This window comes from Dermacentor andersoni, chromosome 6 (genome assembly GCF_023375885.2).
Source record: "Dermacentor andersoni chromosome 6, qqDerAnde1_hic_scaffold, whole genome shotgun sequence".
NCBI lineage: Eukaryota > Metazoa > Arthropoda > Arachnida > Ixodida > Ixodidae > Dermacentor > Dermacentor andersoni.
Window position 1 is genome coordinate 88,059,965 of NC_092819.1, and position 14,927 is coordinate 88,074,891.

The 14,927-nt window shown below is 45.1% G+C and overlaps 1 protein-coding gene across 1 annotated transcript in view; it reads right to left on the reverse strand.

Annotated features, from left to right (window-relative positions):
• The window catches only part of LOC129382464 (uncharacterized), a 45,532-nt gene that overhangs the window by 22,575 nt on the left and 8,030 nt on the right, over positions 1-14,927 (reverse strand). Inside the window, exon 3 of the mRNA XM_055066461.2 lies at positions 13,648-13,922. Coding sequence (XP_054922436.2) covers positions 13,648-13,922 — 275 coding nt within the window. The remainder of the gene's footprint in view (positions 1-13,647; positions 13,923-14,927) is intronic.

The following is a 14,927-nucleotide window of genomic DNA, read 5'->3' on the forward strand; positions in this document are numbered from 1 at the left end:
GGGTGTCGATAATATTAACTCAAAAATTTTAAAGAATACAGTCACGCTATCTAGCAAATTTTTATGCAATATTTTCCGCCAGTCGTTATCATCAGGCCAGCTTCCCTTAGACTGGAAAATAGCAAAAGTGATACCAGTCAACAAAAGTGGTAGCAAGAATTCCCCAGAAAACTATCGGCCAATATCATTGACAAGTATTTGCTGGAAAATGCTTGAACATATCATTGCATCTCACATATATCATCATTTGGAATCAAATATTTTTTTCTTTATTAACCAACCTGGGTTTAGGAAAGGTTTGTCATGTGAGACGCAGTTACTAGAATTCACTACAGACTTGCATTTTAACATGGACCATAATCTTCAAACAGATTGCTTTTTTCTCGACTTCTCCAAAGCCTTCGACCGTGTGGCTCACTGCCGTTTAATTTCCAAGTTATCCGTTCTCAAATTAGACTGCTTAACGCTCTCCTGGATTCGTAACTTCCTAACAAATCGTCAGCAATTTACAGTCGTTAATAATTTTACGTCACCCCTTGCATATGTCAGTTCCGGTGTACCGCAGGGTAGCGTACTAGGACCCATGCTTTTTCTTATTTACATCAATGATCTGCCCAATAACATCTCATCCTGCATGCGTGTTTTTGCCGACGATTGTATATTATATCGACCAATTCGCAGCCTTGATGACCATCGCATTCTTCAAGAGGACCTTCATCTCGTTACCAAATGGTGTGAAGACTGGCAAATGAAACTTAACTCGTCTAAATGCCAACTAATGACATTCACGCGAAAAACATCAACTCATAGGTTTTCCTATTATATAAACTCAAATATAGTATCTCGGGCATCAGCATATAAATACCTAGGCGTAAATCTTACACCGAGCCTTTCCTGGTCCTTTCACATTTCAAACATATGCGCAAACGCTTCTAAATCTCTTGGGTATATTCGTCGCAACTTGCGTAATTGCCCGTCTAACATTCGTAAATTAGCATTCATATCATTTGTACGCCCTCAGCTTGAGTTCGCGTCCCCTATATGGTCTCCCTACCATGAATACTTAATCCGCATGTTAGAAGCCATCCAAAACCGAGCTAGTCGATTTATATCCCGAAATTACAGCTACCAGTCAAGCATTACCCAAATAAAACTCGACCTTTCCCTTCAATCACTGAGTAGCCGACGTGACATAGCACTCCTGTCCTTGCTCCATCAATATGTTTACCAAATCAAGCCATCAAACTTGCCACTGGAACGCGCGTCTTGCACATCACGACGACTTTATAATGATTTAAGTCTCACTCGCATTTATGGCAACACTAACGCATTTAACTTCTCGGCTTTACCACGAGCGATTCGGTTATGGATTTCGCTTCCTAATAGCACTGTCGCTCAAATGAGCAATGATAAATTCAGACAACTACTAAACCTACAGTCATCATAACAAATATATTCATCTGTACATATGTCATGTCACATAATACGTCACTTTTTTTCTTCTTGTTATTGTTGTTTCAATTTTGTTTGCTTTGTGTACTCGCGCTATGTATGTTATTTTGCTCGAGTGTTACAGCGCTTTTTATGTTAGGGTGAATTGTACTTTTCATTCCTTTCCAGATAACTCTTTGTATTGATTTAGCGTTTTTTTTTTTTTTTTACACTGTTTTGGAAGCATGTGATCATTACAAACATTTATAGCTCTCACATTTTTTAGTGCTCATAGATCTGTTTTCTCTTGTCATTTGTTCAATGGCGCCCCCCTTACTCGATGCTCCCCTTGGGGCCTGTAAGGTACTTTGAAATAAATAAATAAATAAATAAATAAATAAATACAAGAACAAGTGAAGATGGAAACCAGAAAAAAAAACCGGCAAGTAAGTAGCAAAAAAAATTATACAATGGAGAAAATACGAGAGGTAGACAAGGCTCTGTGTATATGATCTCGTGTTCGCCCCACACAAGCTGTGTCTGCTTTCAAAGAAGACGTGCTCTAACAAAAATCCCTAAGTGTCCTGCAAGGTCAGACACAGGACTATGTTGACTGTACACAGAACGGTGTGAACAAAATTCGTCTTTCATGCGACGCTTGTAACGTGGGGCAGACTGGCCGATGCTCTAATAAGTGCTTGCGAGAACAAGCTTGCATGGTGGGCAACGGCAAAAAAGGCTTTTTGGCACAGCATACTAAGCACACGTGGCTATGCTGCTTGGTTCGAAAGAACCTCACAACCGGTATGGTCGAACTCCCATCGTAACTGAAGTGGGGCAAATGACGCGTGAACAAAGCGCATGCGTCAGCAAGCCATCCATTGCGCTATCAGATATAGAGCTAGAGTTTTCGCAAAACGTATGCATACGGTAGGAGCACGTGATGCTACTTTACTCTGCTTTGTGTATGTTTTCTTTGTTCTGCTTCTCCCTTGTTCTTTTCTTTGCTTCTCACTTGTAGGTTTTCCTGGCTTCCGTTTTCGCTACTTCTTGTTTTTCAGACAGCTCTTCCAACCCCTTGTAAAAGTTATGCGCACTGGCAATAAAGCTTCATTTGGTAGTCAGCGCGTGTCCTCGCCACTTGGTTCGTTCGCGTTTAACCTTCGTGCTGTACACTCACAGTTACGAATCCCCAACTTGCCCGGTAAGCCAACCTGCTTCGCCATGTACTCGATGAAACCCATATTGATTTACTTCGGTTTTTGTGCCGGTCGTCGGTCGTCCATCTTGGCTATCTTATTTTATTTTTTTCCCTTCTAACGGCGCATTCCGGCGTTGTCAAGCAAAGCTGTTGTGCAGGCTTCCTGCATTGCTGGCGCGACTCGGAACCTTATTTTAATGATGTTCGCAAATTGCCAATGGCGATAGCTCATTGGACTGAGTGTATACACCACGAGCTGCAGCAAAGATCTCTTGTCTGGGTTTTATGGCACCGGCCGTAGTGAAGCGATCGTTCCATGGCAATAAAAATAAAGCATTATTAGTTGCCAAAATTCTTTTCGCCGAAAGCTGTGTCTGAATGAAATAATTTTCCATCGCTTTTTATAATGCCACCGTAAGCATTTGAAAGGCATGCTTTCGTGACTTCCGGTCAATATGGTTGAAAAAGATTAGTACATTTGTGCTATTCAGTTCTTTGCCTGAAGTAACTGCATTTATATGGGATTTAGCTGCCATATATGTGCCACGAGCTGGTGGACTAGGCAGAAGAACAAAATGAAACAAATAAAACGATACTATGGTTGGGACCGAATGCGCAGGTCTGTTCAATTTCTTTTTCTGTGCATAATTTGTGCGTAACTCTCTGGAAAAACGGGTTAGAAATGTCATTGTGCGTTCCTCGTTCGAACGTGACTCCACATCAGAGAGCGTAAAGTGCATTAGTATTCTGCGACAGCATGTCTGAAGGTTCATGGCCGAGAGTAAGTGAAGTGTAGCAATGGATTTTATTGCAAGTTATGGCCACGATTTCGCAGCGTATGCAAATTGCAGTTACTGGCCACGATTAGTTCCCCGCGTTCTCCGGAATTCGTTTCGATGGAATTGCGCGTATTACTAAATCAAGAATTGCAATGTCTTTCTTTTTATGAAAGCAAAGCAAGCGTTGCCTTCTCGCCTTCGATTCAACATTGCAGCAAGCGCTAAGCCCGTCGCGCTCTTCGATTCGAAGCAGTACAACGATCGGTTGTGCACGAGCTCTCGGCACTCTCGCCTCCACTGTATGGTCGAAAGTGCAGGTAATGCACGCGGCCGCGCAAACACTTTGTAGCAGGTGACTCGACACTGCGCCTCCTGATTCGTGGCATGGGGACGGCACTGTTTACAGCATTTCTTTCATAAAAGAAACAAAATGGCACTTTCGCCCGAAGGGCGATTCATTCAAAGCGATAGCTTGGTTTAGCGTTGTGTTTAACTCCTTCCAAGGATGATGAACAATAGGTGGGGTGAGTTGACTTAGCGCGACGTCTTGGCGCACCTTAACGACGTAGCACGCGAGCGAGCTACCAGCTACCGCTACGGGTTGCCTCGCAACAGTGGCGTGTGATGGGGAGTGCCGCCGGCGGTGTTGCAGGTATCGCTCGCCGATCGCTCATGAGATGCACACTAGCGTTTTCAGCAGCAACACCAGTGAGTGGACGCACAATGCTCCTGTCGCAACGGCGGCAGTGAAATCGAAGCCCTGGCTTCGTCGCAGCGCCGATTGAAGGGACCGTGCCAGTGTGTGCCAGAGGGCTGCTACGACTTGCCTAATTGGCCCATAATGTTGCCGGTATAGTATTTGACGATCTGGCGTGGTTCAGCGATATACAGAATAGTACCCCTTTTCACCTTCCACGCACAGTCCACGCATGCGCCTGATACCGTGACAGCAAGGTGGCGGCGGTGCCGACAGTGCGAACACGCCTGGAGTGTTTGCATGATTGCTATCGCAATAAATCGGTCGTTATCACTGCTCGCTGTAATTAGCAAAAGTAGGTAGGACATAAAGAAAGGCTGGACGAATAAAAGCACAGAACACGTTCCTCTATTCGCATTCGTAGTTTTCTAGCGCTAATTACGTCTGACAGTTATTTAAACCCAACTAGCGCAACAGTTCGTTCATTCTGCCTAGTTTTTAGGAAGAAAATGAGCCCATGTTCACAACTTGGCAAAGCTGGCAGGACAGGCTTCTAAACAGCGATAGTATGATAAATTGCTTTCTCTATGGCGTTGTTTTGCGTGCTTCATTTTCTGATAAGCAAATCCCTAAAAACAATTACTTCTAGGTTTTGACGTGCCAAACATCTAATTATGAGGCATGCTATATTATGGGGCGATAGAATAATTTTGACCAACTCGCGTAGTTTAACATGCACCGCACCCACGTTACTAGAGAGTTTCTTGCGTTCCCCTGGCATTGGAATGCCACCACTGTGGCCGAGATTGAACCGGCAGCCTCGAGCTCACCAGCGCAGAGCCATAGCCACTGGGTTATCGCCGCGGGTACTAGCGATTTAAGCGAACAAATTGTTGCCGCCGTACTACCACCACATGGGCTGAAGCAACAACGAAATGTAAATGGGCTTCGCATTCCGTCGTGAGAGAGACACTATGTCCAAGTTCCCCGCCATTAAGAAGCAGAAGAGTAACCAAATTACCACCGAGCAAGTAGCCCGGCAACTTGAAGGAGTAGACCACTCCCTCACGAACGTCGAATAAAATTTGCTGGCTGTTTCTGTTGCAGGACATTAATAATGTGCTGGGCCAGGTGGGATGCGTATACGACAGAGGCCCTGGGACTACGACAGAACCGTCGGACGGGGCTATATAGTTCCCATGGGAGTTATAAGTGTTATTTTGTCCTCTTCCTCTTAGCTGTAGACAACTGATCTCGCTTGCCGCTATACATTTATTCTAGATTTGCGCGCGACACGAGGCGTCCAGGTGCAACGTTGCACTCGCTTGACATGTGCTCGTGCAACCCCGTGCATGGTAGAGTTGAGAACTGGTGCACAAACAGCAGTTCATTCAAGACCTACAAGCTCGCTGCATTACTTCTGCGCACGCGCAGTACATTAGGCCAAGACCATGAAAGCGTCTGATAGCGTAACCAGTATTAGCGGCGAGAACTTGGAGTGGCGCCCTCTTGCGAGTGACGTCACGGCCAGGCCGCCGCTTGCTCCGGCTCGCTCGGCTGCCGCGCGCGCTCGTTCCCTTCGTGTAGGCTTGGGGTGTGGGTTGCTCGAGCCGTACTTATTGAAGGATATGTCGGCTTCTTTCTGCTGTCATGCCTGAACCACAGTCCCTTCTTCAAAAGCGCGTAAGTCGATAAAATCTTCGGCTTGGATATGACAAGCTGTGCAGCGTTGAAGGGGTCTACTGGTTTGGCAATGCATATATGCGCCGTGTCTGCCCATAAATATTGCGTAAAAAGAATGTCTACAAATTCAAAACGCGAAGTTGTTTATGATGCTCGGCTAAACACTTAACATTCCCTTCGTACTTAGCTATCAGAGACATTGCTTTTTACATGGAAGAAATATCTTGGTATTTGGTGTAAACATGTTATCCGTGTTAAAAAGACACTGCCCAGCGAAGCTGTCATCATGATTATTATTACTATGGCGAGTTGTTCTAGTCAAATATGGCCACTTTATTAATGCGTGAAAGAAAGAGCTAGGCGCGCACTGCGCATGGAGGTTTGCTGCAACTTTCACCGCTCACTCAAACACGCCCTCATAAAAGGAATTGCTGATGGCTGCCAACAGACGGCGCGTCGCGTAGAGTATTTACATAGTTGATTCACAAATGCCATCGTATCAATCACCTGAAGGAAAAGTTTCGTGGTTAAGATCGGGAGACAGTCAACTGCAAGCGATGAAATGTTTCATGGTGGCCCTCAGTAGCCTTTATCGACAATATGGCACACCCCTCACGCAACGGTAGCAACCGACTGCCGTTATGGCGAAGCACGCATTGCATGCAAAACCCATCAGTTCACTACAACTTCGAATTTAAACCATAAAGCGGTTTTTTACAGCGACAATTGGAATGCCTAAAGTATACTTGAGTTGCTACAGCGCAGCTTAAGGTGCCTAGATAAGGAAAGTTCAAGCACCTTCTGCCTCATCATGTCTCAATGCAGCGTTGTTTAATTATACAAACGAAGAACATAAAACATTATGGCAGTACATCAAAGAGAACGTCGCAAACCTTCGTAAGGAAGACACCACAATTTTTACAAATTTCACTTGATTTTTGACCCTCCACCGGAGAATTATATCTTCAATATGTGTCATACCACTAATTATTGATGCTTCGGCTTATTTCTGGCTGCATCCGTATGGTCCAAAAGGCATATTTCACTAAAACATTTAGGCCAAGCAGCCTGTGTCAGTTCGCCAAACATATTCGTCATGTTTATTCCTCAAGCAACTAACACCAGTAAATTGCTCAAGTGACCTTAACGTGTAGCACGGAAAAGCGAATATATATGGGTAAATTCCTTTTCGCATTCTGCAAACAGCTGTAAGCCTCACTTAGCCTTACTTCAAATTTGCGCGCTGAAAGTAAACACGTGAAGAACCACCTAATTTTGAGAAGCAGTGAAAGAAGCAAGTGGTGCTAATAGAATCTAAACTGCAGTGTTAGTTCAGTCCTCGTGTTACTGCCGAGCGTTTCGGTGAACAAATGCAAAAGTTCGATATTATACCATGAATACTCGTCGCGAGCAAACCTGTTTTATCGGATTAAAATCAAGTTAACTCTTGAAGTCATACATAGCCAGCGTTTGTGACATACTTGTTACACCGTGGAAGGTATGGTAACATAAGTGGATGTTTAGATGCTATGTTTTTGCGGTTGTGGATCCGCGCATGAAAAAAAAAAAATTCCGCCACCGTCTCGAAGACGTTCAAGTAACGAGAGTTAGGTGTTTGGTTTACTAGAATTGATATCAATGAGATTAAAGTTGGGCACACCAATGGAAATACGAGTTTGTACGTTTATTTTACCATATGATAAACACACTCACAAACATTTCACTTGTACATACTGCAACCAACTATTACACACATCACTGCTCAACATCTTCTTCACTGCCACCTTCATCAATTTCTTCACTTGATTGGTTAGACGAACTGTCTTATTCCATAACACCTTCGTCGTCATCCATGGATTCATATTCTTCCTCTCGGCTGTTCTTAATTAGCACAAACACCGTCCTGTGATCAGTAAAGTAGTTAGGTATGGAACTTATTCGATCCACGACGAATTCCGCCCGCCTTGCAATGAGGTCAAAGAAAACCAAGTCCAACACAGTTCCCCACTGGGTGATCGGTTCGTTAATGTCAGATTCTAGCTTCAGGCCAAACGTGTATTCCATTCTAGCGTGAAAAGTACTTTCATAGCGATTGAAATCATCTACGAGTAACGTAGGCAGACTTCCATGCATGGAATCTGAAAGCCGCACTTTACCGCCTTCATGCTTGCCGAGATAAAGATACTACAGGCCGAGCTTTGTGACGAAAGCCGCATTTAGTTTCGCACTTCGCAGGGGAGCCACCTCTTCCGTGGCGGTGGGCGAATAGCCTGCCAACGTCGTCGCATCTAACAGCGATCTCGACAACTCGAGCATCGCGAGCAGGATCCGGCTGCCGTTCTACGGAAGCAATATCGGAGCGAGTAGGCGCTCCTGTTCCCGCGCACACTGTAGCAAGGGCAAGTGGTTATCAAGAGAGGAAAACCGAGGTGTCTCACACTCTAACGGGCGCCTCAACCGCGGTATTGGGGGAAGGCAATTGAGAAAGAGAATGAGTAAAAGTAGAAGCGTAAAGCATTGCGGTGCATAGCCAGTGCAACGGCAGGGAAGATCGCCGATGGGAAAAGTCAATCTTCATCTAGCCCGGTTAATTGGCGTGTGTTTAGGAGCCACTGCGACAGATAGAGGAAAAACAATTGGGTTCGGGACCTTAGACGCGCCTTGGAGTGAGAATAATAATAGCAACTAAATCGAGCCATCCCAAGGGTTACGTTTTTCGACATTTAGTTCGCACACTTCGTATTTCAGCGGCTCTATTTCGAAGTCGTGGGTCGAGGTGCGTCCCTTCTTTAGCCTCTTTGGCTATATATATGCGCAACCACTGGCAGCTCGGGATGCCTTTCACTACGCGTCAGGATAGTTCAACACAAAACCACCTCTACCATTTCTTCTTTGTAGCTGCGTCCATTCGTTTCCTCTGGGAACAGCAAAAGCTGACGTGACAGGGGCAAGACAATATCTCAGCCGTCCCGGTATCGTCTCGTAACATCTGGCATGCCATTAACAAAAGTGGTGACATGTCCGTACTCGGGGTGAGTGAGTACCGGTCCCTTCGCTGATATTGCGTGGGCTACTTCTTTTTACTTCTGCTGCGTAGGACACTGCACGAATTTGTTTCGCAAGACGTCTTAGTTTCTTTCTTGCCATCGTCTGCTCACCGGATCTATACCCACAGTCCCTTGGGATGAGCGGCGTTGCAGAAACCACTAGATCGCGAAACTTCGAGCTTCGCAATAAATAATGTCTGAAGCGCTGCATTCGCCCGACTATGTACCATTGTCTACGCCACTATTATTGATGATGCCTGCTCGCTCGTTTAGCATGATAATACGAGAGGTGGATCTGACCACTGTGAACAAATTATAGATAATTCTTGCTATCACGCTATTGCTTCTGACCGCCGCTACACTTAAGCTGTGGCTATTGCTATATCTGCTCCACAGCCACCGTAGTCCTCCCTAAAGAAAGCAACCAAATCCCAATAACGAAGGGCGTCAGGTAGGGAGGTACGATCTCTCCAATGCTATTCACAACGTGTTTACAGGAGGTATTCAGAGACCTGGATTGGGAAAAATTGGGGATAATAGTTAATGGAGAATACCTTCATAACTTGCGATTCGCTGATGATATGGCCTTGCTTAGTAACTCAGGGGACCAATTGCAATGCATGCTCACTGACCTGGTCAGGCAGAGCAGAAGGGTGGGTCTAAAAATAATCTGCAGAAAACTAAGGTAATGTTTAACAGTCTCGGAAGAGAACAGCAGTTTACGATAGGTAGCGAGGCACTGGAAGTGGTAAGGCGGCGGCGCAGCAGCAGCAGCAGCAGCAGCAGCAGTAGCAGCAGCAGCTGTTGCAGCAACACGATTACCCGAGTGCCGAAAATTTACACCAGCAGCGAAGTAGAATAAACTTAGTTACAGCAATATTAGCAGCTTTCGTCCGTTTGAGCTGTGCGCCACCAGGTGGATGCACCATGCAGGCCGCTCCCGTTTACTCCCCGCCCCAACGCCCCAACCGCCTGCGCTTACCCGAATACCGGACGCGTTATACCTGTCTAATATATATATATAAAAACGACGTCTGTCGACAGTTGGCGAAAGATTTATAACATTATCTACCCACTAGCTACTCATAAGGTCTCGTACACCGCGAGAGTAACGTGGGTAACGTGACCGCTTTCGGCCGCCCCAACAACCCAAGGGCGCAAGTACACATAGCGGTCTGCGCATGCGCAGTACGGTCGCCCCTAGTTCTTGCGTACGCAAGCCGCTTGCGTCCCCTAAACTAAACCTCTCTACTGTCCATAGACAGCGCCACTGCCTACGCAATACGGCGACACCCGTGCAAGAAAAAGAAGGTCTATATGCTAAATCGCGATGGATTCATATGCAATGATGTTGCGCGTAAAACAGCATGCATAGCTGCACATCCACATTTAGCCAACCGGCTGGAAATGTTGAAGTCGAGAAAGAGTTACATTGTTCTAAGACACCAATAAAAAAAAACAAATCCGGCTCAATCTAATGAAACGTGAGAGTGGTATTTGTATTTGGAGACCTATTACCATGCAGTTGTGCAATATATCAAACCAATGCGAAGACCCAGCACACCGGACCTGCGTCTGTTCTTCCACCTTATTCGTCCCGTTATTCGTTTTTTTTTTTCCTTCCAGGTTGTGCGCTGTTTAGCTTAAGCAAGGCGTAAAGCTATCAAAGAAGGCATGACCCAGCTGCTTACAGGAACGACACTACTCCAATTGTCACGCGGACAACTGGGTGTCACCTGGCGTGCATCGTTCACCGTACTTCTCACATTGCACTGAGTATGCGCGTATCGCGCCTCCTTTTCCCTATACCGGCGTTTACATGGTTCATGAGACAGATGACTACATACTGCCTTCGCGCTTGCGAAATGCTATATAGCCCCCGGGGCAACACTCTGCTCACGTTCCTCCTGCAGTATATATATATATACTAAAGCTCTACTGTTCGTAAATGTGACCAGCCATGGCTGCTTCGTGGCTATGGCATTCGGCTGCTGAGCACGAAGCGGCCACGTTACAATGAGGGTGGAATGCAAGAGCGGCCGTGTACTTGGGCGAACGCTAGAGGGCACCAGGTGGTCAACTTTTTTCCTCAGCGTCCCCCCCCCCCCCCTACCAAATAGACTTGACTCATAGCTTGTGTATTATTTAGATACGTTCCAATATAACTGTTGTTTTTTTAGGGTAAAAGCGGCCATTACTTGGTTAAGAAACTGACAGCTGTTTCTTGGTACGAGCTAAGAAAGAAATGAATTGAAATGAACTGTCGTGTGACGCAACATAGTTTCCACGGTAATCAATAGTATGAGATGCGTGCAAGAGTTGAGGAATGAGGACAGTAGGAGTGCAATACGGGCTGACCTAATAACCTATTCATTGGTGTCTTAATTTTTGCAGTGGGAATCTAGTAGAAATGTGGAGATATCTCCCATAGAACCTATACTTGCAGTTCTTTTGTGGTTAGAAAGGTATTAAAGGGCAATAAATATTCTGACATATTCAAAGGGAAGTAATCAGAATGAATTGATATGTATTCCGAACAGCCAAACCATAAAATATTTGTCTTTCATTATTCTCGTATAAAATAAAGGTTTCATGACGTTCTGAGCGAGAAACCATATCGGAAACAGCGACCCGGTGCAAAAGAAAGGAAAGTTGCTCAAGTTGGTACGGTAACATATTTTTAGTTTATCGCGCGAAGGAAAGAGACGAAGACTAGAAGCATACAGGACGAGCGCTCGTACTGTCTGCTTCTAGTCTTCGTCTGTGTCTCTTCACAATATATACTAAATAAATATGTTACATTAACCTAATGTGTGATTAGCATTGTTAATAATCTGACGAGGTCGAACGTTTCACGACAAATTAGTTGCAAGTTAGACACTAAGGTACTCGTATTAAATTAAGATCCAATGTTACATTCTTTATGGAAAACAATCTAGCTGAAAGGCAATGTTAATTAGGATTGAATGTGGTGCTTCTCTCTCAGGTCATTACAGGTCCTCAAAGCGCGCCCCTAATCAATTCCTCTCCTACGGACTCAACACCGTTTGGCAAATGTAGTAATTAAACTGCTCCCGAAGACCTTAGCGGCGATTTCTCCACTTCCAATACTCTAGGGTGTAATTTAGGCGTCTGCTCACAGACAATGGAGTGGCGTGGTGAATAGGCAGATAATTGCTGCCGTAGAATTATTACCTTGGCAGCGTGCCAAGTGTGTTGGGGTACAATGCCTTGTTTAAATTCCAGGTTATTTTGTGTGGAAAAAGAAATCGCCGACTCTCTTACCCCCTTCACAAAGTCCTTTACTGATTGGAGAAATATAAAACCTAAACAGCTAATTTTTTTATCCTCTAGGAGGATTAGAGAATAAAACTTGCAAAATTCGGCATTCCCTTAAAGAAGGAATACAGTTGTCATCATAGTGTTGGTTTACCTCCACCCGTCCCCGTCCCCGCCCACCCGCACACGCGCGCGCACACACACACGCACACTCATCCGCGAAAAAAAAAACGCGTTTCTTTATGGCTGACTGTTCCGCTTGCAGTTATGTCTCTTGGGCTGCGGGACTTTTGGGAATGAAGAAGTACGAATTCTCGTTGAAGGTGAAGGTGAAAGTTTAACTGTGCGAAAGACTAAGCACAACAGGAGAAGGCGACACAAATTATTACAGACAAGCGGCGACCCCATGATTGCGACTGCATTTTTCTTCTAGACATGGACACCTAGAAATGGCTTGTCTTTTTCAATTAGTGGCAGAGTCGCCATGCTGACGCAGGCATGCGCCATTCGGTTTAGATATTTATGTTGCTTCGAAGATTACTCCAGTCCGTTGTCAAAGGAGCGGCTAAGCATGCCTGTATTGTATTACAAAATAAACAAGCAATAAAGTTCGAAGACGTCCTCGACGATGATTGTAAACGTGAACATGCCTCCCCCTCCCCCCCCAGCTTTCGCCTCGTTTCCCCCTCCGCAATTGGTCAGCTCCGGTTCGGAGAATCTCTGCGACCAGCCGAAGATGTAAAAAAAAAAAATCGGTTGGAAAAATAAATGTACCAGTAAACATTGGCTTTGTCGCACAACAGTACGTAGAATTAAACGGTGAATTAAATTAAGAGAATTAAAACGGTGCCGCCACTGCCTCATATATATATATATATATATATATATATATATTGCTTGCTCAAGAAATGAAGTTTTGGGACAGACCTCGTACGTCAGAATACGTCCGAGTAGACGACTACTGCCCCCGGTTACTGGGCTAGCTGGTTCGCACTTATTTATGGTAGAAAAAGTGCGAAACCATACGAAGAAAATACCGGACAGCTGAGAGCTCCTGTTAGTGCGTGGCTCGTTGTAGAGGTGACATGTGCGATTAACACAAAAAAGCTCCATAAGAAAGAAGAAAGGCTGCAGAATACCAAGACCAAGAGCAACAAAAAGCAGTGCCTGCTAGAGAACAAATGCATATAACCTAATAATATTTCTGGCTGAACTACTCAGCTCATACTTATTATGTCGGAAAAGAAGCGTAACCATGTGGCGGAATGATCAGACAGGAAGAAGAGACCTTCCTATCCGGCTGCTTCTCCCATTCCTATCCGGTCATTTCTTTGTACGGTTTCGCGTCTTTTCCGGAATAACGAGTGCAGCTCGCCCTGTTATTTGACTATCCATGTCCAGAGAAAGTGCTCGTGTAGAAATCGACCGAATTGAGCTGGAACATTATTTCTAGGCATTTTTCTTTTTGCTAACACAGCGGTTAGGAAGATAACACGTGTTCACCTCAAAACGAGCTAAAAGGGCACTCACGCTTTAGGTTGGGTCGTGGTCGTTGCTTCGGTCGGCGTCGTTATCACTAGCGCACTAGTGTCCATACCCGCGAACTCGGCGCTGAGGAGTCCTGTCCGGCTGGAGCTCACGGGCGTGTGAGCGCCATTGCCTTCGAGTCGCTTCTTTTTGTCCCGCTTTCTCTTCTTCTTCTGAGCCTTTCTCTCGGCTTCTGGGTCGACATTCCAGGAGGCAACATTGGTATTCGGAGGAAGGTTGCCGAGAGAACAGATGTTTATCTTCGTCACCAGGCCGGCCTGCATCGGAGGGTCCCGCGAAATATTCTACTGTTATCTTTTGGTAGCCATGAGGGACGAGCCTAAAAAAAAAGCTGTAAAATATAATTTCGTGTGTTAAGCAGCATCGAGAAAACCCGCAGGCGGGCAAGAAACTACACTGTACGTTTGCCTATCACGTGTGTTTTTGCCAGAGAAAGCAGTGTTAGCTGAATAAAGCTATTATCATCGATGTTCCGAGCAGGAAAATTAGACACATTCTTAAGGCCATGGGCACACGGCGGATTTGAGAGCGTAGAAGCAATGAGCGGTACATAAGTCTTGACTTCACTGCATAAAATAGCTTATCGCCATCATGGAGTTGCAGGTGCCCAGGCGAAAACATGTCGCAGACGTATTGAGCGTTCATGGTTAGACACCTGCACAGTTAGCAGCAGCTTTGAGTTTGAAATTTACAATTACAGGGCATGTAAATGCAGGCACCAAAATCCCACGCAAGTGCATTCATTCAAACGGATTACGAAATGCGGGTAGTGAAGTAACGAACAAGCTTGCGGTAGACACAGCATATACATGTAGTACAGACTAGGAGTCGTAAACACATGCGCCCAGACGCGTGCAAGTAACACGGAACACATATTCGAATTTATTTTCTCTGTAAAAGTGATGCCGTAGACACAGCGATCTAAAATAAATAAGGCAAACGATAACGTAGGTAGCCGAATAAATCTTTCTGGGCAACATGAGGGCCACTGTTTGCATATGTAATGGGTAACAAATGTTAGTTACAACTTCATAGGTGTAAATGAATCCTGGAGTGATCGCGCTCACAGGCAGCGATTCCATGACAAGATCAACAAACTTGTTTCTTTTTCATGATTATGTTGCGCTGAGTTTTACGCTGGCAAAAAAATATAAAAAGAGGAAACAAGGACATAAACGTACCTTCGTTCGTCTGTGTTCTTGTTCCATTTTTGTCTCTCTCTCTCTCTCTCACACACACACGCACGCACATCAGTGAGGAGC